The 24,564-nt window shown below is 36.9% G+C and overlaps 1 protein-coding gene across 1 annotated transcript in view; it reads left to right on the plus strand.

Annotated features, from left to right (window-relative positions):
* LOC140245224 (uncharacterized) overlaps positions 1-24,564 on the plus strand; it is a 116,455-nt gene that overhangs the window by 38,782 nt on the left and 53,109 nt on the right. Inside the window, exon 2 of the mRNA XM_072324811.1 lies at positions 22,118-22,253. Within this exon, the coding sequence (XP_072180912.1) occupies positions 22,118-22,253 (136 nt within the window). The remainder of the gene's footprint in view (positions 1-22,117; positions 22,254-24,564) is intronic.

Consider the following 24,564-nt stretch of genomic DNA (forward strand, 5'->3'; position numbering starts at 1 on the left):
TTACAAATAACATCGATAACACACATCGCTAGAAGCTTTGGAAAGGTCAAGCAACTATAATGATTCTAAGCAGGGATCTTTAATGATCCGTTTGCATTTTCTCCTAAATTTGGAATCTATGGACGACGATTGTATCATCAAATCATTAGCATGATGTTATTGTATATTTGTGTTTATTTGTATATATTTGGCAGTAACTTTTTTTGTTTTATTTCTGTAATCTTACATTTATCAATGTCATGCGTGAAATCAATATTTTTCAATCTTGACCTGGTCATGCCAAAGTAATATGTTTATTTTTTTATTATTTGTTTTGAGAGATTGTATCGGCATTTGAGAGATGGCTTTGTAGATTTACAACTGGGCAGGACTTAAGCTTGGTGATTTCACACTTGTGAACACTGTCAGCCTGTTTATATGTGACATAAATTACATGTCAAAGTAATATGTTGGGGAGAAGAGTAATAAAAATACCATTAATCCTCCAAGAGATAACTTTGTAACTTGAATGTCCATATTTCATCTAGCAGTAAAAGTTATTTGATTGTTCAGGAGAAAAAGAAAATGAAACATGATATGGAATGGAACATCCTTGTCCCTCAGAAACAATGCTATTATTGTCTAATTACCCACTTCAATGGGGAAATTAGCATTGTCCGTCATAGCCTGCAGTTTTGATATGCTGAAGCAAAATGTTTTTAAGAGAAAACAAATTGAAACCATATTATTTTAGGGGATTGAATATATTTTACATTAGTGAATGGAATTATGGCATGAAGGAATAAAAGGTTAATTAATTGAGCCCTTTCTGTTGAGGACGAGTTCAAAGTTATTTCCCCTGGACTGACTTGGGTATAAAGCTTGTGCTAATTAGATTAAAGCTGTGTAACCCATTACAATCCATCCGTCACAAGTTTATGATGCATCCCTTCAATGGTGCTATATCTCTCAAGTCTGATATCGTGCAGATTTCATGGACTAGTCTCCAAATCGCAGACCATTTCTCACATTTCACATCACCGTGGCAACATGATGCACTTTCAATGCGTTACCTGCTGACTGGAACCATGGCATCTTCCTGAGAGAAATTGAAAAAAAAATTGAATTGAAATACCCCCCCCATGTTTATCCTCCACATCAAGGACATTAATCATTTCCAATTTTTACCGATAGATTTATAATTGAAGGACATTGTATCCTAAACATTTGCCTCTTTTTTTAACCCAATGAAGACTAGTCCCAAGTACAGTGTATACCGGGGCAGGTGTGTGTGGAATATATACATGTTATAGCAAAATAAGTGCGTCCTCAATGGGTTAAGATTGAAGCTTGACAAGTGGATACGATAGTGCGTGTCTCTAAACAAACAAGAAAAATTTGATGGGTCTTCTGGCGTCTAGACAGTGCAGGCTATACACTCTGTGAGGTCATGGGTAATTAGGCCTTAGTGTTGAAATTTAGCAGTTCTAAAGGATGCGAGATGGATACAGTGTTGAATGGAAGCAAGTCGCACTTCTATGATTAAAGTAAGGGCTCCGAACTGAACGTACACAACGAACATGAACATTAGCCTATATGCACAACTCATTTCCATGCAAACACTTCACATTCTGTACGATGTACCGCTGCTCTTTTTTTTTTCTTTTTTTCTCCTCAATCTTCCCTCTCTCTTTCTCTCTTTCTCTCTCTCTCTCTCTCCCTCTTTATCGTCACTCAGGTGGCGACTTAAATATTATATTCTTATTATGTCACATTGTTTAGACATTCATATATATGGATGAGGCCATTGTCCTCATCAAGCGTTTGCTTATAATGATGGTCTGCTGTATTTCTGTTACATCCAGAGTTGCTTAATTTGTCTTTGAATGACAGATATATACGGGATTCTATGTTTGCATAAATATTAATATGCATAACGTAATGCCTGCTTGTTTTCATTGTGTTAGAAAAAATGTTGGACAATCGAATTAATTTTTTATCTGTTTTAACTGTCAGATTCAAATTATACTGTGCTCAATTAGTTCATTCAATTGACTTTGTATTTCATTTATGTATGAAAAAGAAATTCAGAAAGAAAATAAAATCAATCAATCAATCAATCTAGGGGGTTAGAGGAAAAAAAATGAAAAAGGGAGATGATGATGCTGTATAATGAAATGAAGGAGGTACATAAAGCAGAGAGAGATAGAGAGACCTAGGGTGCGTTTGAGCGCTCTCCTAAAGCGTACGGTATTACCGTACTGTACCCACGCCAGAAGAGTGCGCGAACGCTCCTAAAGTGTACCGTACCGTACTGTACCGAGCCAAAAGTGGACCACTTCCCAATGTGCTCCAAAAGCGTACCAAGGGCGTACCAAAAGTTCGCTGTAAAGCATGCGCGTATCATGCGAATACGTCACAATGCAAAAACATCATTCTCTTTGTTCGGGAAAGCTGTAAGTAGTTCAAGCGCCAGGTGAATGACATTCTTGCTACAAAAATGTGTGGCCTTTTCTAAAAATAACTCTTGAGGTACGCTTTCTCAACAGAGCGCTCGAATGCTCCAAAAATGGCACAGTTCGGTACGGTATGCTTTGGTTCAGTTCGCTTTGGTTCGCTTTAGAGAGCTCAAACGCACCCTTGGACATTAGAGAGGTGGTAGAGAGGAGATGCCATCAAGAATTAATCAGCTTAGAAGTTGACTTCCTGGTAAAAAGATGACCTTTCGTTTTAGAATATGAATATTTTCTATAGTGTCTAACCATTTCAGTGTTGTTTTTATCATTACCACTATTAAATGTATCTGTGTATGTATGGATGCATGTCAATGTGGATGTGCATGTTTGTACTTTGAGGATGGTTTGATTTTGCTACAATACATATTTCCCATAGACACCTGCCCGAGTATACTCGCGACTCGTCCTCAACAGGTTAATTATTGTTGTGACCTGGAAGCGAAGAAATGTATTATAAATTATTACGGTACATTAGCAGGATGAGAAAAGGAACATTCTAACTTGATATCCTGATATTGAGAGAATCATTTCTGCAACTTTCTCTCTCTGTATTCTAATGAGTGTAATGGGATTCAAGGCTGATAAGACTTAAAAAGTGAGAATGCTAGTGGTTGCGACCTAAATGCATAATTAGATATAACATGTAAAATTTGTCCTGTAGATTGATTGGACAATATGATACAAGCCAACCTCAGTTGAAGAACACCCCACTGTGAATGAGTCATGGTCAATATACTACATCACTTTTGATTCATTGCGCTGTATGCCGCCAATTTATGCTGGACGTGCACTACCATCTAGCCACCTGCTTCCAGTTTGAGAGATGGGGGCAGACATGACCCCTTTGTCTTTCCTGGTGATGTCACGGCGTGGGCGTGAGCATTCGGCGGCCCACTTGTTATGATGTCCGTGTTTCTTGCGCGATGACTCAGCCACAGCATCTTCCTAGGAATAATCATTGCTGTGTAAACAAGATGGCTGAAATGCTTCTTTTAAGGGGGGAGCACTTGGAGATTTGTTGATAAGATGGGTTCGGCAGAGAAAAAAAGGGGCGCGTCGCACCACTTGTCTCAGAGTGCAGTCAAGAGAAACCGAGACGGTCGTAAATTGGCTTTTCATTAGAGCCTTCTAATCACCAGCGATAATGTTCCAGACAGTATTGTTTCTAACATGATTTGAAGTTTAACTGTTGACTTGTGTGTTGCAGATAATCACATGGCTGTGTCCAATCTTATCAAATGGTCCAGGTCAAAGTTCAGTCTGTCTTTGAGTGAGGAGTGGGATGTTTTTCTTATTTTTTTTGTTAAAATGATTTGTGAAATTTCAATGAGATATTATTTTAAAAGAGAGCTCTCCTCCTCCAATGAAATTAGAAAAAAAAATATGAGATGAATTTCAGCTGTACATTCAAGATTGTTTTATTCAGATTTGTTGAAGTATTTATCCAATCTGTTTTCTTTCTTTGAGGAAAAGCAAGTAAAGGACCCTTATAACTACTGATATGACTTCTTTTGATTGGCTTGTCATCTTTAATGTACAGCTGTAGCTTTATATCACAACATTTTCTTTCACTCTGCGTGGAAAGTGTTTATGAACCTTTCCAGTAAATTTAATGTCTCTGCCATATACAGAAATATTGTTTTCATTTCAAAAAAAAAAATTATGACATGAAATTAAGGAATACTGAAATGGTGTTTTCATATCAATGCTTGAAATTTCATGTAAGAAAATTAAGAAATTTATTGATTACAATTTACCAAAATATTTACTGACAAAGATCCTTACATAGCTTACTGACATTAAAGGTAGGGAATCCCATTTGCATGCCTTAAATGAATAGTTGTATAAATACAGTGGTATGTTGAAGAGAGTATCATTTTAGAAACTCCCATTAAGTATTGAAAGTGGAAGGTAACATTTAGTACATTTTTATTGACCGTTAGATTTTGAATTGAATTTTTTTCGGGGCTCACCGTAAATTCCAGTACATTACTAGGCTACCTTTGCAGACCCATGCACTGCATGTGTGTCCATCATGTATATTTTGTGAAGAAAGTTCATAAAAACTTACAAACATTTCTATATACATTCTTGCCACACACTCTATATGTTATTACATCAGGTCTTATACTTTTAGATTTGTGTTTATAGATTTAAAAAAATACAGAAGACTGCAACAAAAAGGCTTAGGTGTGGCTGACACACAGAACTACTGAGTAGTTGAGTTTTGTGCATTATTCAAATTGTAGATAACTGTTGACTTCCAAATTTCTCAGCAGTGGCCTAAACAAGTCCCCTGAGGTTCATATTTAATGTTTTTCTGCATTTTGGGAGGTCTTTAAAAGGTATCCCCTACCTTTAAGGAATATGTTGAAGATCTGACAGCCATTTTTCTTTTACTTGAACATAACTGTGTCATTACTATGCTTACTATGAGCATTGTATATCTTAAATGGTTGTAATGCATAAATACAATGATATGACCATGCATGATTTAACTAATTGGAGAAAGTGATACCAAAGTCAAATGAATAAATTGAAAATAAAAAAAAGATAAATATTATAGATAATTTACTCATAAAAGTTAAAGGGAGAGCTCTTAAAGGGCATACCATGGGAATCAATGTTAATTTTTACTGATAAAGAGAGTTGGATAAAGCATTAAGAAGTGAAGTGCTCCAATGTTCTGCAGACCATGCCTTATTATCTGGAGTTGATGGCACCCATCTTACCTTCACCACCCCCCCCCCCCCACCTCACTGCTGAGATAATGACCTGTCTTTGGAATGACCAGTTTATGCTCCAGATGAGCTTGGGTTTTAGGCATCATCACAAAACCCCCGCATTTGGTTCCCTGGGGTCGTAATGTAGCCTTATTACAAGACTTTCATTACGCTCGGGTCATGTTAAGATGTTCTGCCTGGTTTTCATTGATAGTCAAGATGTTAAAAGTGAAGATGTACAGCTAGCTCTGAAAATGCAAACACAGTGATGTCTGAACTTCTTCAAAATTCATACGTAAATTGGTTTCATGGACTTTGATTAGTCCTATTCATGTTCCTTTTAACCCGTTGAAGACTAGTCCAGAGTATGCTCCGGCAGGTGGCTATTATGGAAAATGCATGTTATAGCAAAAGCAGTTCATCCTCAACATGCTAAAGAAAAAGCAGTTGCAGTGTGGAGGAAGCAGTAAAGATCCTTGTCTCCATGTTAGTGATCCATCTTTTTGGATACCTTGGCAGATTTAGAGGATGACCACTTCTCATGCTAATGATAAAATGATAACGTACCTCTTACTGGCAAAGCTTGAATAGGTCTGACATTGACGAACAGTAAAATTTAAGGAGAAAAAGAATGTTTGTTTGTGTGTTTGTGCATGTATGTGTGTGTGTGTGTGTATGTTGGGGTACCTCTTGTTAGTAGGCTTTATGTTCCCCTCACATGTTTCGACATCGAGAGATGACCATACTATGTAAGTTTCATAAGTGAGTATTGCCTTGGTGGAGTCAATATAATGATAGCTGTTTGACAAGAGGCTGTAACAGATGAACTCTTTGTATACCACATTAATTCCCTGTCCATGTATTTGCCTGTCCATGTATTTGCCTGAAATTGGTGCACATTCAAGTCAATGGCACAGAAAGAGTTAAAGTTTGAAAATCAGCATTTGAAGAGTTTGTTTGCAAAAACCAATAAGTCCATTTTTGAAGATTTTGAAGTACGGTCTCTGTCATAAAGTACAAAATAAAACCTTTTAAATGATATATTGGTCACTACATATAAAGGTATATTTTTGAAGTTAGGTCAAAAGAAGCAAAAATTTTCTTATCATTCTCTTTATTTTTCTTGACCTTTAATCGCAAATATCTCCATTTGACAAATATGGACTTATCGGTTTTTGCAAACAAACTCTTCATTTACAACGCCGTTATACCATTTTTCTTGATGAAGCATAAGTTTCCCTGTCTTAACCCATTTGAGGACGAGTCCCAAGTATACTCAGGCAAGCATCTATGGGAAATGCGTGTTGTAGCAAAATCAAACCGTCCTCAAGGGGTTAAACCTCACTGTTTAACTCTACTCACTGATTAGCATGTTTCCTTTCTTTGCCCATTGGCTTGGATGTCTGGAAACTATCGGGCAATGGATTGAGTGGTCAAATTGCCTAATGACCCCAACATCAGCAGTAATGTGGACCCACCCCACCCATCATTTAAAATGTATGGTCAGGGGCAGATCCAGGAATTCTGGAAAGGGGGTGGGGGGAGGGCATAAAAAAAAATATATATATAATTAGGGGGCGCACATGCCCCCTGTCATTTTCTTTCAGTTTAACAAAAAAATAAAAAAATAAGGGGGGGGGGGGGGCGTGCACCTGGTGCGCCCCTTCCTGGATCTGCCACTGACTGTAGCACATGAAATGACGTTACGAAGATACATGAAGCTCACTTTGTGTGATAGATACAATGTACTGTAAAACAAGAATGTTCATGTGCATTTTAATTTCATGAATTTTGATACAGTCAAGATTCGCAAAATCACATCACACACAAAAAATCCCGTCTACACTATGGATGCATTGAATGCTAGTGACAATTTATGAAAATTTCATTTTCATTCATTTCAAATTTCCACAAAAATGTTTGTCGACTCCAAGTCGTGAAAATTTCATGCTGCAAAAACATCTTGCTTTACAGTACGTATTTTATCTGTCACCATTACCTTTGGTATTGTGAAACCAAATAGAAGCCAAAAGTTCATAAGGACGACAGGTAATGCAACTGTGCTACCCTTCAAGAACTGTGGTCATGTTTTTGTAAGCTGAAAGACTGATTATCTTTGATTAATTGCCAAGTTTTACTGAGTTCAGAGCCAACAAATCTGTCTGCAGTAAGTACTAAATGCTGTATAGGATCTACTGTGTACATGCGTAGTTTTATTTTGTTGCTTCACTTGAAAGTGCCTCCTTGGAAGATCAGACTAAAGTGTCGGCATTAAATCAGGAGTGAGAAATTTGTGTGCCAGGCACATTGAAGATCCAGTCATGTCCAGCCAATTGCTAGCCTTTGCCGACATACACGTCCCAATTTTATGGGTGTCGGCCTTCGCTTTGTAGGTGGAAGTGAAATAACCTTGCTTGGATGCAGTATAATTAGGAAGGGGGATGGGCGAAGGTGGTGGTAGCAGGTGGTGTACAACTGGTATCAAAGGCAGGGTGTGGTATTAACCTTGTATGTTTCCAGTCAAAAGCTGTAACTTGGCGGGCTAATTCACCAGCATTTCATTAAAATGTGTGTTGTAGCAAACTCAGTCGGTCCTCGACGGGTTAATCCCCTTCAACCACCCCCACCCCCCCCCCAAAAAAAAGAGAGAAAATAATGGCAGTGTTAAGAGAATGCCCCCTCCCCCTCCCCCTCCCCCCCCCCCCAAAAAAAAAAAAATTATACAGTGAAGACAAGAGGCTTAACCTGTTCAGACTAGTTCTTAAGTATACTCAGCCAGATGTCTATGGGAAACATGTGTTGTAGCAAAATCAGCTCATTTTCAATGGGTTAATGTGATTCCCATTCAGTGATAATCAAAAGTCACAGGATGTATGTGTAGAACAGGGAGGAATGCAAAGCAGCAAACGTGGCAATTGATACAGGTAGGGCTGGTCAATAGAACAACTACAAAACAATGTTGTTAAAGGGAGAATATAGTTTCGGTTGAGACATAACTTCAGTTTTTATTTGTTTGGCATTTTTGGTGAGATAATGAGAAACTTCTCATGAAGTATGAAAGAGCATGTAATTCCAAGAGGGATTCAATGTTTATTTGATGAAAATCGGTTTTAAAATGGCTGAAATATCATAAACAGAACATTCTTAATAAAAGGTGAATAGATGTCAAGTGAATAGATCACCATGTGACTTGTCATTAAGCCATGGGAATAGTCTTTAAATAGAGTGATCTTTGTGGGTAAAAATAAAAAAAATAAAGACATTGTATGTTTACAAATTAAAAGTGAACATCTTGGCTACTTCCTGTCCAAATTCTAATCTAAATCAAAATGCAAAAAGAATATATATACATTGTATGTGTTTATATATATATATATATGTGTGTGTGTGTGCGTGTGTGTGTGTGTGTGTGTGTGTGTGTGTGTGTGTGTGTGTGTGTAGATATTTAGATAGGTATAGATATATAATTTTCCAGTGTTTCTCTGTCATATTGTTTTATGACTACATTTTGATATAAATTCTCATATTGTGTTTAAAGAGACCTGTACCTTTAATATTTATGTGGATTCAGTAAGTATTAGAAGCTTGCAATATCGAGAATACAAAGTACAAACATTAAGAGAATTGATGACTGTATATCTCTGTATTTTTTTGTGGTGGTGTGTCATTTTTTGATAGAGAAAGTAGGTATCGTTTAGCATGAAAAGAGGAATTACATTAAGAGAAAGACTGGAAAAGTAAGTATCAGGAAAAAAGCTGTTAACTGTTTTGAAAAAAAAAAAGCAATTTAGCACAAGCTGAACTGGGAAATATTTCATTTCAACTCAGATGGTTCTTTTAATTACACCCAGAGAAAGAGTGATACATGCACATAAATAACTCAAATTCAATATAGAGTGAATCTGTTATGATCCATATATTTTAAATGGCATAAACTGATATTGCTCTATTACAGTATCAAAAGGTAATTTGCAGGAAATGTCATCCTGTACATTGGAGGCTGCCATCCGCTGAGTGCCGTCGTACTGTCGAATGCACGACGATATTACAGATCAGCATAAATTGGGCATTACATTTAATGGAACAATGCGTCAATTAGTAGTTATTTTTAACTTGGAGTTAACAATGTATTGATTTCCGCTGTGCCAAAGGGAAACTGGATAATGGAGCAATTTTTGAGCCGTGCATAGTTTCATCGCTGGTTTAGTCCATTATATTATGGGGGGGGGGGGGAAGTAAAAAAGCCTGAAAATGTGAGATGCAAGGAATGTAAGCAATTCTTTGGAGAAGAATATCAGCATACACCTTTAATACAGACATTTAAGTTGTAACTATAGGTATAATTGCAACCCTTCTTGTTTGTTATTTCATTAAATGGTTTCCACTGTATGTTTTGTCATTTATATCATAACACCCTGACCATAGATTGGGGTAAAACATTTATGGCTATACCTGAGATGTGGGCCTTATTTTGTTCATGATATCACTGAAAGAGGTAAATTATTGGTCAGTATCAAACCCAATAATTTCACATGCAGTGAGACCTGAAGGTGAACTGTGTTTTATTCAGTGTACAAGTGTAACATAAAATGATAACGTAGACTGATGGAGTTATTCCATGACATCAAATTTCAGTGCATAAGGAAGGTTAGATGTTTGTTTGTTTGTATGTGTGTTTGTTTTCTGTGTGTGTTTGTATAATTGTCTTTTTGGTTTTGTTGACTTTAAACATCGTGATATTTAAATGTAACCTATTGTCAGTAGAAGTTATATGAAGGAAGTGAAGAGTTTCTTTGCAAAAACCGATAAGTCCATATTTGCCAAATGGATATATTTACGATTAAAGGTCAAGCAAAATAAAGAGAATAATAAGAAAATTTTTGCTTCTTTTGACCACAACTTCAAAAATATACCTTTATATGAAGTGACCAATATATTACTTAAAAGGTATTATTTTGTACTTTATGACAGAGGCCGTACTTCAAAATCTTCAAAAATGGACTTATCGGTTTTTGCAAATAAACTCTTCAAGTTTTTACAGCTTAATCAAAGTTATATGAAGAAAGTTTTTACTGCTTAATGTAATTATAAAATGTAGAAATGTGTTTCTCTCCTTTTTTTCCCCCACTACATTTCATGTATGGTCTAATGAGACAAAGAAAACTTTTTCCTGATTTTGCTGTGCTGAATCTGTGTAAGACTCAGTTCAAACAAATACAAGTTAAGCAAGATATTTTGTTTTTGTTTTTCTTGTGCAAGCATCACAGAATGCAATGTGTGAAATTTCCACACTGTGAAATATTCAACATTTATGGTAATGATGAACCATGAGTTGTCTTCTCACAAACTGTACATCTACTACTTAACCTGTTGAAGATGAGTCCTCAGTATACATGGGCAGGTGTCTATGGGAAATGTGTGTTGAAGCAAAATCAGCCCATCCTCATCGAGTTAAAGCCTATTCCATCAAATGTAGACTGTAAAGTGAGATATTTTTACGGCATGAAATTTTCATGAATCGGAGCCTACAGTCTTTTTCGTGGCATGAAATTTTTTTGCGAATTTCCACTGGCATCCAATGCATAAAGTTTAAACAGGAACTTTCATGTGCATTTTAACCCATTCCATACGGGAACCTGGTGGCCCGTGTATCAAGTCTGTGGGGATTTTGGAATTCAGTATGGAACGGGGTAATTTCGTTGATCTTGGCTCGCAAAATTTAGCAGTAATCCCCAAATGAATTCAAACCCTGATTGAATCCAGAAGAGAATGCACATGTTGTTATCTCTATAATTGTCACAATGCTCATAGACATGTGATCTACAGAAGATGTAAACCCATTGAAAAAGGATTCCATTTCCAGTGATATAAACCCACTGAAGACGAGTCCTGAGATACTCAGATGAGTGTCTATGTGGAATTTGTGTTACAGCAAAATCAGTCAGTCCTGAATGGATTAACCTTTTATTAAGCCTGGTGATTTTGCTGTGTAACCTGCCATGCTGTTGCATCAGTGATGAATACTCAAAACTTGATCTTTCCATGAGTTAGCCAGCAGCAGTGAGGATAACAGTTTGCCTTTAAAGTTCAACCGTAAATCCATGTTTAAAAAGTAGGGATTAAGGGGATGAGATAATCTCTATTTAATTGATGAGTTTGCAGGCATCTGTGCCAATCAGCAAAGACGACACTCCAGTGGAAGTGCCAATTAGCTAACAAAGCTAGAGCATTAAAATGCCTTGTAACAGGTAAAAAGTAAAATAGGTATTTGTATTAATCAGTGTGTAAGCACATGCTTTATTATTTGTTTGAAATAGAAATATATTAACCGTTGTAAAGCTTTAGCTGAGAAGCCCTTTCAGTGAGAGGTAATTCTTGTACATAGTCTATGAACTTTTATCCGTTGGATTTGTAGTGTGCAAGATATGCAGCGTAATACTAGTATCCATATTCTGTCCTACTTTCCCCTGCAGTACCCAGTCAAATATAAGATGACAAGGGTTTAAGCAGCTTTCTGTAGTCCAGTTCTTTTCCTCGAAAGCTACTTTTCATGGATTCTGCATTATTCATGACAGGCTGTTAGCTGACACCCTGTGGTTTTGTTGCCAACTTGCATCCACTCTAGTGATTTATGGCAATAAATCATGGTAATACGATCCTTTCCTTTGAGCTAGCTGGTTGCTCCCAATTACCTGGGAAGGTAAGGAAAAATATATATAATGAGAGCAATAATTTCATCCCATGTATCTGTGCGGTTGGGTCTTTGTACACGGCATCCATTACAGTATCTTGTCTATTGTTGCAACAGCAGCGCTAATTTTTTCATGACTTGATCACCATAAAGCTTTGTGATCAATGGGTTGTACCAGAATGTTGTTTTGTATGCATGTGCTTTGTGTTTTTTATCCAGCTTTTCTGGCGATTTGCAGTCATGGGCCTCTGCATATGGACCCGTGTCTTAACCCACTACCTCCAATATTTCATAAGTCTCTGCAGAGTTAACCTGCTGCACTCGGTTCCTGGAAGCAAAGAGTTAGCCCATTGAGGACGGACTGATTTTGCTTCAACATGCATTTCCCATACACACCTGCCTGAGTATACTCAGGACTCGTTCTCAGCGGGTTAATCTTAGATTCAGTGAAACAAAGGACTTTTTTTTTTGGTAACTGTTTTGTTTATCTGCTTTATGTTAATTCAGTCTACTGAATTCCTTTTGTTTTAATGATGATAATGATGATGAATAAAATGTAGTGCTTCATATGGGCATTTCTTATCGTAATGATACAGAACAGTAAACTTGCATTAAGATACAAAATATGATTAATATTGTGATATGTATAGCAAATGACCCCAGAAATTAATTTTCATATCATTTCCGGCATTATTTCTTTTTCTCTTAATAGAATGGTATCTATTATATTACTGTATAAAGGGAAGTGCCTTTTGACATTTCCATCAGCTGTATTTGCTTTCAGTGAAAATTATGTCAATACCCCAGCTAATTGTTTCTCCCCTGCACTGCATTGTACTTGGAAAGCATGTGTGACCTTTAACCACTAACACCTGATTAGTAGCCTAACACTGGCTTCACTGTAGGAGTTCTATGGAAGGTGAAGGCACTCCTTTGTGCATTGTGAAGTCATAGTATAATAGATGGCAATGAATGGTATACTAGGGAATATTGCATGACTTCTGAAGGGCCAGTATTGCACAAATTGAAGATGAGTGCAATATTGGGCCCTAACGAGTGCAATATTCCCTTGTATTCCATGAATTAAGCCAATCAATGTCGTTATTATCATCTATAATCATTATCTAGAAATGGCATAAAATTTTATTGAAGAAGTATACCGCAATTCTACCACACACACTGTACTCTGAGTTCAACACTGCACTGAAAAAGGAGCGGCTCACACTGTACTTTAATACACAAACGTACAGTGGATATGTAGCAAGATATTTGCGCACCTGTGAATTGTAACAATTAGAGTTTGCGCACTTAGTACATACCAAGCATTTGCGCTACTGCTGAGACAATGCTATACGATGTATTATTGAACGGCCAGTAACAACGGTAGCCTAAGGGGAATTCATACATTGACCTATGCATTTTGTTCAATACGTTCTCACATAATAATAATAATAATAATAATAATAATAATAATAATAATAATAATAATAATAATAATAATAATAATAATAATAGTGAGACTCTTATAGAGTGCACATTTCTACCTAAAAAAGATACTCAAGGTGCTATAGAACAGAGTACATATTGTGTCACGTTACAACAGTATCACAAAAAATAATAAGACAATAAACCAACAAACAATAGGCCTATATATGTACACATACTATACATACAGGTATACAAAATTGTCAATTTAAATTGAAAATATAAATATAAATATAAATATAAATATATGGAACAGTAAAAATTGAGTGGACAACAATACGCATTTTTAATGCACGCTAAATCATCCTATACATATAATAGTGTACATTATGGCATTTACTTTAAATAACCTGTTGAGTATGGCATGATTTTGCAATAACACGCAGTTTCTATAGATACCTGCCCGAGTATACTCAGGATTAGTCTGCAACAGGTTAGTGTATGTTTAATCCTTACTACGCTTCATTCATCGATTGGTGCACATGCTTGTGTGTCTTTTGCTTTAGAATATGTAACTTTGTGAAGATAAGTTTGGTAGAACAGGGCTTATTTGGTCTTGTAATTAAGTGCTTTTTAACACGTGATGAAGATGGGCTGATTTTACTACAACACGCATTTGTCATAGACACCTTACCGAGTATACTCGGGACTCGTCCTCAACGGGTTAAGATGAAATCTAGTGAAAATTCATCACATAGGTTCCGCTGTGTCAAATGACACATAACATGTGTAAGATTTTGATCAGCTGCAACTGCAACTGTTCAGTATTAATGGTCTCTTTAGAAGAACAACTGAACATCTCATACCTTCTCCCCCATTATCATGACATGGGAGAGAGAGAGGGAGAGAGAAAAAAAGCATTGCAGATCCTGTAGTGATGTCCTCTTTATCAGTGAACTTTAGATGGAGCTATCAGATCTTTTTTGAATGAGACTGTTAGTCCCACTAAAGGAGATATCAGCCACACTTTAGACAGATCTCATGAATATATAAAACTTTCTAATTTCCCCACAGTGTTATTCCGTTTCTAGACAGCAGCTAGAATCTCTATCTCTCTCTTTCTCTCTCTATTACCCACTTTCTGTCATTTCGCTCTCTGTCTTGTTGAGGCCATTAATGTAGAGGCCTTGATGAAATGAGTGTAGGCTTTATTAAATATTCAGTTTCAACTGACTCATGCCAAATCACCACCCCGTCCGTCGACAAATACTCTCAGTCATGCCAGATCCCGTCCAATGCCAAACTCACCACAGTGAGCATGTTTCTCGGCGTGAGGAGGAGCAAATGGCGCCCGTTCGTCATGTGAGTATCAGGGAGCGGTAATTCCCTTTTAATCCAATCTTTCGTGATCATATTAACGTTCTGTTGCACAGGGTTCCAAATGGACTCGTACTGCCGGTGAAATGAACACTAAGGTTTGAATGAGGAGAGTTTGATTTGCTGTTGTGATTTTTTTGTCAGTGAGATGCAGTGAGGGAGTGTAGATTTTAGGATGTGGTAGCCATGCCATTGTACATGTATGTACCGGATGCATGTGGATGTAAGAACGCATCCCTAATAATGGGTTGGGAAGCTGATGGGAGGGTGATGCCACTTGTGTGAGATGCTGTGCCGTATCTCGCTACATGAGAAAGGGATGTGTAAGTGTCTCTTTTTTTCTCATTTTTTTTTTTCTTTTCTGAAATAGCCTACTTTATGTGTGATGCAAGTGTGGGGCTTGAGTGTACATACGATAGCTTTTCATCATCATCTTTGCCATTTTTGCTGCCGAGAAATAAGGCGCCTTTTCCTGTACAACATGAATCTAATGCCACATGTGTTCCCTTGGATTGTAAATCACCAGATTGTTGTGTTCACAGAAAAACAATGCAAACGCACATGATTCAAGGAAGGTGTGTCTTGAAGAATGATGCCAATGATGGCGAGGCCCGTAAGTGTAACTCGCGCCTCCCGTAGGTTCTTGTTGTTCTTCCAGGCAAACAACAGTACAATGTCATGAGATGGAGAAGTTAGTTACCTTTGCAATAATGGTACGTGCATATGTTGGGACATTTACACGTATGTAAATTTTATGTATCTGTGATGAAAAAGCAGGACTTGTAAGGTTTACTTTATGTCGGCACCTTGATTCATGCAATAGACAGGAATGAGGAGCTTAACCCATTGAGGATGAGTCTATGTGTCTGTGGGAAATGCGTGTTGTAGCAAAATCAGTCCATCCTCAACAGGTTAAGATGGGAGAGAAAAAGTTTGACGTACATGTTTTAGAAAAACATCAATTGCAATAGCAAAAATAAAAAATAAAAATTGGTGTATACGCCTATGGGGTAACTGGTCACAGAAGATAGATGGATAGTTATGGGTATTACTTTTTTAAAGTCTTTCCTGTCCAATCATTTAGCAAGATATGCAGTGATATTTGCATGGATATTGCCCAAACTACATGTAGAGACGCTGAGTGTGCAAATTATAAAAATGAGGTTAAACTGTTGCTGACATTGCTCAAAGCACATATTTTAAGGCAGGAAAATGACTATTCTGTCTGTAATACGTTAGGGTTTTCTGCACTGCAGATTTGATTGCAGAGGCAGCACAATCATTTGTGATATTGATACAATTAAAAAAACAACAACAACATAGGATAAGGGCTATATCTAGGGTTGGGAGGGTTATGCCAATACGATACTTTTTTTTTCTTAGATAAGTACTACATAGAGCTTGTTGATGGATCTGATTTTGGTTGAAAGATAACTCTACGACATCTGTATATGATTATACACTGTAGGGGATTGAGACAGATAATATTCTGCATATAGTGTATAATTATGCATAGCATCGTGTTGAGTTGATGGTCAATCAAATTGTGATTCAAGGCAAATTATTCCATGGATGGGAAAAACCTAGGAAATGGTTTTGAGTTGAAAGACAAAGATTTGATAATAGGTATGTGTGTGTGTGTGTCTGTCTGTCTGTCTATTTTTTGTGAGGTTTTGTAATCCTTGAAACAAATGCAAATGCTATTCAGCTGTGTAAATAATCCAGCCATTCCCGTCATTGAACAGTATAGCCCTGAGGTATGAATTCTTTCTGTGTTCCCACCCGGCGTCAACATACATGTAACATATGAAACACAGTCAAAGTATGGTGAGATATTACACCCTCTGCTTTGCAACAAAAATTTTGCTGATCTAAAAATGTATGTATTGTTTTATCAAGGGATTTGCTAAGGCTTGTTGTATCATAAACAAGCTTTCTGTGATTTTATCATCATCAAGTTGCAAATTTTGTGATTTTTTTCTAGCATTAGATAGAATACGTTGTACGCTGTATGTACCGTAATTATGTCAGTCTACTTTATTGACTTATTCAAATTTATTGTGTTGAATATAATCCCTTTTATATAATGCCTGAATAGATCCTTGTTATTTGATTGGTTGTTTGACATTGATCATTTAGCAAATTTCACTCTGACATCATCATCCGTGCAAATGTGGCTTCATTTACCTTGCAATTTCAAATCCATACGAGTTGCTCCATTGCCCGCGTGCCGAGAGCCTGGCACAGTACGCATGTAAACGCTTGTGTTTGCAGTGTGTATGCGACAGCGCACTAGTGTAAAAGGCACTCAGTGAGCACTCTCTCGATCTCAGATCCCGCATATTCTCTCTTGTTTCTAAATTCATAAAACATCAAATGACAAGGAGTTTGAACAAATACACAAGGTGTTTAAACAAATAATAAATGTTTTTCATTCGTTCAATGGACAGAATATTTCATTCGATGAAAGATGAAATTTTTCTGATCCATTCAGCAAGGCGCAGCCGAGTTGAACGGATTGCTTCATCTTTCATCGCATGAAATATTCTGTCCATTGCACTCATAAACATTCGTTATTTGTATACTAAAGTATGGCATCATTTTGTTTTTATAGTCCACAGAAAAAAAAATGTCATTAGAGTATTGTATTTTTTTATGAGCAAACATAGTGTTCCACCATCACACAATCAATTCATATCACTCACTGCTTTCCCTTTGGCAAACCCATGCGATATATAGTCATCTATCATTTTGTGATGAAGTGTAGATAAGAGCCAAAGCAAGTTCAGTAGTACCAGTACCAGTAAAGTGGGTAAAGGTCATAGAGGCTCTGCAAACACCTACTTGCAGCTAGCCTAAAGTTGGCAGCCTTTTTAGTATGGGCATAAAGCCATGAATGAACTTCATAGATGCGTGTGATTTAGAGTACTTAATTGCATTATCCATGTGGTGAGGATTGAGGGAGATAGGGGAAAGGGGCAAGAGACAGGCACCAGGTAAAAAGCATCGGAGTGCGGTGTTTGTAGGTTGCCATGGTAACACACTTATTATGCCTCAGCAAGGGATGTTATGTAATGACCTGTGAAAGCTAGGGATCTGGAATGGGTCATTTTTCATATCTGAAGATCCCCAGGATCATCCTAATGAGCCCTATTCCACTGTTATTAACCTGTTGAGGACGGACTGATTTTGCTATAACATGCATTTCCCATAGACACCTGCCCCAGTATTATTAGGACTCACCTTCAATGGGTTAATGATGCAAATATATACAGGATAGATATGTGTAGATAAGGAATCCACAAAGAGGACACTCTTATTTTTTTCTGATGGAACAGTCTCAAGTTATCGAATAAATTTAGGGTGCATTCTTTGTCCACTTTATCACTGAACTATTACAGAATGGTTTGGTTTTATTTTACAGTTAAAGGTATCATTTCTTGTTTTCATTTTTAGTTTCTTAGCTAGGAAACTGACTTTCTTTTTCTCCCTTCTTTCCAACTTTGTTACTTTTTTTTTTTGTCTAGATGGTGGGAGGGTGATTTAGGAATGTCAGCTATAAAATCTGCTTTCTACATTAGATCATATTCCAGTGAAATTCGACCACACTGCACTGTTTATATTTGATGATGAGTTCATGATTTATTGCTATCTCCCTCAAAGCCACTGAATCTCACAAGGGAAAGGATGGTCGTTTAGTGATCAGCTGACTATGAAATGTGGTTTTGGGAGCTAGAGACAACAGTGCATGTCAAGTATGTCAGAAAGAGAGAGAGTCAGAAAGAAAGAAAGAGAAATGATATACACTTAACCATTATTTGGACAAATTAGTAGACCATACCTACAATACATAATGTCTTTTAGTGACTATAATTATTCAACATTTTTGGAGTGATGGTGAGAAAGCTTAGCATGTTAAAGTAATGTACCTTCAACAGCTTCAACATACACACCTCCATCAAGGTTATAGGGTCATAATACCACAGAGCTCTTTGTTTTGTGTTTTTAAGTTTTTATTTCACATTGCACATTTTGCAAGTAAATTATATATGTAGCAAGAATTAAATGTGCATATTGCCAAGTACACCAAAGAAAAGAATGAATACATCTGAAATATGAGAAATCCACAAAAAGGCATTGCTTCTCAGGCATACATGCTCAGAAGCTGTCATAAGATTAATACTTACTATGAATTTTACGGATGCAAAGCATTACAACTTGTAAACTTGAAAAATGCAGACATCAAAAGAATCTTAAGATGATATGAATGTCCATTAAACTTCACTATAAAAGAGCCGCCTTGATCACCCAAACTGCATTTGTCCTCTAAAAAAATTATCTTGGATTGGGATCATGAATTGGCTCACTACCAAAAACCTATAATTTTAGCTCTCTCTCCACCCCCTATATATTTCTTTTCTGCTGCATCTGCCCCCACCTGTCTGTCCCCCCTCCCCTCTCATATATTTCTCTTGCTCAGTCTGCCCCTTCTCTCTATATATTTCTCTTGCTCAGTCTGCCCCTTCTCTCTGTATATTTCTCTTGCTCAGTCTGCCCCTTCTCTCTATATATTTCTCTTGCTCAGTCTGCCCCTTCTCTCTATATATTTCTCTTGCTCAGTCTGCCCCTTCTCTCTATATATTTCTCTTGCTCAGTCTGCCCCTTCTCTCTATATATTTCTCTTGCTCAGTCTGCCCCTTCTCTCTATATATTTCTCTTGCTCAGTCTGCCCCTTCTCTCTATATATTTCTCTTGCTCAGTCTGCCCCTCCCCTCTCATATATTTCTCTTGCTCAGTCTGCCCCTCCCCTCTCATATATATTTCTCTTGCTCAGTCTGCCCCTTCTCTCTATATATTTCTCTTGCTCAGTCTGCCCCTTCTCTCTATATATTTCTCTTGCTCAGTCTGCCCCTCCCCTCTCATATATTTCTCTTGCTCAGTCTGCCCCTCCCCTCTCATATATTTCTCTTGCTCAGTCTGCCCCTCCCCTCTCATATATTTCTCTTGCTCAGTCTGCCCCTCCCCTCTCATATATTTCTCTTGCTCAGTCTGCCCCTTCTCTCTCTATATTTCTCTTGCTCAGTCTGCCCCTTCTATCTCTATATTTCTCTTGCTCAGTCTGCCCCTTCTATCTCTATATTTCTCTTGCTCAGTCTGCCCCTTCTCTCTCTATATTTCTCTTGCTCAGTCTGCCCCTTCTCACTATATATAATATATCTCTCTTTGCATCTCTCCCTCTCTCTGCCTACCCCTTTTCCTGTCTCTCTATGTATCTCCCTCACTATCTCTCTCTCTCTCTCTCTCTCTTTCTCTGTACTCTTTGACTTGCTTCAAGTTCCACTTAATAAGTATGAATCAAGTGACATGCTAGCCCATGAGTTACAGTGTTCCTTTTTCATGTTTGATACATGGTAACATCGTGGCCAGTTGAAAGATGGTACAAGACAGGGATATATTGTATTATTATTATCATTATAATATTTATTATTCCTCAGGTAGCCGAGACAGGGATATATTGTATTATTATTATCATTATAATATTTATTATTCCTCAGGTAGCCGACCTCCTTCTGAACCTTTACAACTCATTTTGATATTAAAGGCACCGTTACTCAATTATTTCATGAGAACTACCTCATTTAACATTATAATTCATATCGATAGTGCATCGTCATTTGCCTGTATCACCAGTTTCATGTTTTATGATATTTTACTCTATCTTTTCATACTATGACTTTTTTTTTGCCTTCAAATTCCTATTTCGTACTCATCAAGCAACAACCGATCGATCAATGTCATATACTAATGGAGCAAAAACTGGCTCCAAATGACTCTGCCATACGTTGAGGAAGAGAGTGTCTGTCGTGACAGCCTCTTCTGGGAGCGACCACCGCTTGATGCTTCCACGTGGTCCTAAATTATTCCTCCAGCAATATGTCTGTATCGCACAGTCATCAGCATGCTTTCGATCAACACCATTTCTACTGTTATTTTCTTTCACTCTCCCTATATCTCTCTTTTTATTAGCCTCGGTTCAAGGCTCTTATCCTTTCTGTTCAAGGTCAAGTTTTATCCATAATGATGATTATGCACTGCAAAAAGTCAGGTGTTAAATATGAAACACTGAGCTGGTGTTAAATTTCAGGTGCTCATTTGGGGTGTTTATGTTAACACTTTGTGTCACTTCAAAATGTAAACTTAGAAAAAAAAAATAGGTACTTAGTTCCTGTTCTTCTTGTTGATTTTGAACTTCAAAAAAGATGAACAAGAACTTCCTGTTAAAAAGAGAGAAATGTGAACACATTTACACCAAAGTAACACCACTTGGTGTGGTCTCCTGTTCACACTGGGCGGGCATTATATCATTGAAATTAACACTAGCAATGTCAAATCAACATCATGTAGTGTCATTGTTGAATTGATACCACCGCAGCTGTGAGTCAAAATGCAGTATCACCAGCTACAGTGTCAAATTAACACCACAAAGTGTCAGGTGAACACTTTTCAATACCATCACAACATACTGTCTACACCTGTCGGTGTGATCCTTTATTGACACTGGTTTGTGTTAGATTTAACACACGTGGTGTCTAATCTAACACCAATATTTTTACAGTGTGATGTCATTGGAGTGTAGCATGCTTTGATGAGTCAAAAGGGAATTGAAGTCCTTTGATCCAGAAAGATATGAAGTTAAGTGCCAAGATAAAATTTTACTAAAATGTAAATAAGTGATAAAAACACAAATTACCTGCAGTCATTTTTTCCACATGACAGCCTTAGCATCTTCATTTGTCAATTAATGTCGTGTGACTTAAAGGTTATTTTTACTTTCTTTTCATTTTATAAAGGTTGCATTCACATAAACTCTTGAATTGCTGTTCAAGAGTCATTTGCCATCTTTGACATTAGATTAGGTTCTAGTAACTTTCCTGATGATGCAAGCATGTTTTTAAGACAGATTACAAAGTCTCTTCCATCTGACATTGAGTGGAAGAAAATATGAGTAAAATGAAATATGAGAAAATATGTGAGGTATATCGCCACTGATTAATAGTGGTCACACACGCAAATAATTATATACGTGTATGACCCATTTGGCCAATTTGAGTAGGCCTACAAGTACTTGTTCACTTCATATGCTGAAATAATCAAAAAGGTATTTTATGTGTAGATCTATATTTATGTATATATTGTTTTTCATGGTTGTTAATTTACCTCTGTGTGAAAGAAAAATTCTCCCTTGATCAAAGGTGACCTTCGACCTTTTCGACCTGTTCAGAACACGCCAAAAATACACTTGCACCACAGAACACTATCCTATGTCATGAATTCATGATGTATCTTGGGGCTAGACTATTTGTCTGACTGCCTATCTTCCCTTACTTCTCCCTTCTACTATCCAGGGACCTCCAGAAGTATGTCTACGAGGAGGCACAGAAGCGGATGGTGTTGTCACGGCAACAGAAGTTCAACGAGAAGCACTGCATCTGCTGTTTCTCATCCTTCGGATTTATCCTGAACAGGAAGACCCAGTGCAGGGTACGTTGGCAGATGCATGGCTGCGGCGAAGTAGACAAGACTTCATCCCTTTCAGGATTAACAGGATTACTGCATTTCTTGAGAATAGAGATGCTGATGTAGAACTGTACGTAAAAGAACGAACAAAGAAAAGATAGAAAGAAAAATGAAACAAAAAAACAAGGACTGTGAGAAAAAAGCATATGAAATAGTTGTCCTTCAGATTTTAAATTATTTCTGACCATGCATGCTTCAACATCCTGATGTTCTACAAAGCTTTTCCCACTTTTTTTTTTTTCAATTCATTACATGGATGTATATAAAAATGGGAGGGGAAGATGGCAGTTTTCTTGTTTTGAATGAAGAAACTCATGTTAATCTTTGCCAAAAGAGTAAATGCATAGTGAAAAAAAAAATAGAGCATAATGAATTGCTTCCATTTATAGAAATCTAAGTGCTAACTTTGAGATGTGTGGTTATCATTCAGTAAATTCCGTGTCTCCAGTATTTACCAAATTTGCTTTATAAATGCACATATCATACTTGCCAACTAGTAAGATTTTATCAGATTCAGTAAGATTTTTTTACGTTAAAAATAGCAAAATCAGATTTTCTGTCAGAGAAATCAGATTTTTAAAAAATATTTAGATATACCTTTCATGTGTATTTTTGGAAGATTTGACCGAAGGTAAGATTTTTAACTTCAGTTTGCATATAAAATAAGATTTTTGCAATCCACAAGTAAGATATTTCATCTTGAAATGTTGGCAGGTATGACATATGTTCATATAAAATCATTACATTTATATGAAAAGGTCAATATTTTACTATTCAGTGGACTTAAAGGGAAAGTTTACCCAAATATACATCCAAATTGAGTGAATGTATCATCATTAGTAGAACACATCAGTGAAGTTTGAGGAAAATCGAGACGATCCACTCAAAAGTTATGAATTTTTTAAGTTTTAGTACTGCTATCGCTGAATGAGAAGACTATAACAGTTTGTGATGTCATGGCAGAACAACACTATCTTTATATTATAAAGAAAGAAATTCAACTTTTTTTCATTTTCATTTTCAATTGTTCATTTTTCATTCTCAAATTTTCATTTCTTTTTATCTAAGTATACATTCCTGTGAAAAGAAAGTGAAATAAATGTTGAATTACCTTTAAATTTCCTTTGTATTTTCTTTATATCGTCATTCTGCCATGATGTCATGAACTGCAATAGGTTTTCTAATCCAGCAATGGCGGAATTGAAACTGTTAAGAAAAAAACAACAACAACAAACAAACTTTTGAAGGGATTGCCCAATTTTCTTCATATTTCACTGATTTGTCCGACTAATAATGCTGGATTCAGTCAATCTACATGACCTACGGTATTTGGATGAACTTCCCCTTTTTAAACCTAGCTGTTGAGGGTGGACTAATTTTGCTATAACATGCATTTCCAATAGACACCTGCCCGAGAATAATTCTCGGGACTCGTCTTCAATGGGTTAGAAATCCCAAAGAAAATTGTGACAGGAAGGCATGTTGATCATTTCTTTATGCACACTAAGGTTTCAGTATTTCAATGTAAGGAGAAGTCAGATACCAACTATAGGGTTGCAGTGCTTCTAATCTGTATTGGAGTACTGTGTGTCTTGTACTGGTCAGTGTTTGATCAGCGATTTGATCAGTTTAAAGATAACTTTTAAATAGTGTGGTAGCTTAATCTTAGAACTAGAGGAACTATGGTGACTGAACTCTGTAATGATGTTCAAACACATGAAAAGAAAACCCTCCATCTTAAACAGAGAAAAAAATTAAGAATTATGCTTTCACTATCATCAGATCTGTAAACAAATATTACTCGTGTCAAGAAAGTCTTAAAAGAATGATATTGTTTGGGCTGAGATGGAGTTTCAGGTTTTTTCATTTTTCTAAGATATTGAGAAACCACTGATGAAATTTGATGAAAATCGGTTTTGGAATGGCCAAGATATCCAAAAATAAAGTGGTCATAATAAAAGGTGGGTCCCAACTTTTAATAGGACCACTTTGGGTGTGTTTATGCTCAATTTGCAAAGGTAGAATCAGCGTTTTGAAACACTGATTCAAAACGACGTTCACGGGAGCACTGTTTATACTGTATATACCTTTTTTTCTTCGAGTCTTGGAAAGAGCGTTTGCGATTGCTTCGCTGACCTCAGCAGAGGCAGGTCAAATTGGGGCGCGCGCTGCGATCGGTGGCCTGGCCTGGGAGAGCAGCTGGGAAAGACATGCGTATGCACAGTACATGGGAAAACTGCACAGGCAAGGGTAGCTGGCTGGCCGGGCGCGCGCT

This window comes from Diadema setosum, chromosome 22 (assembly GCF_964275005.1).
Source record: "Diadema setosum chromosome 22, eeDiaSeto1, whole genome shotgun sequence".
Lineage (NCBI taxonomy): Eukaryota > Metazoa > Echinodermata > Echinoidea > Diadematoida > Diadematidae > Diadema > Diadema setosum.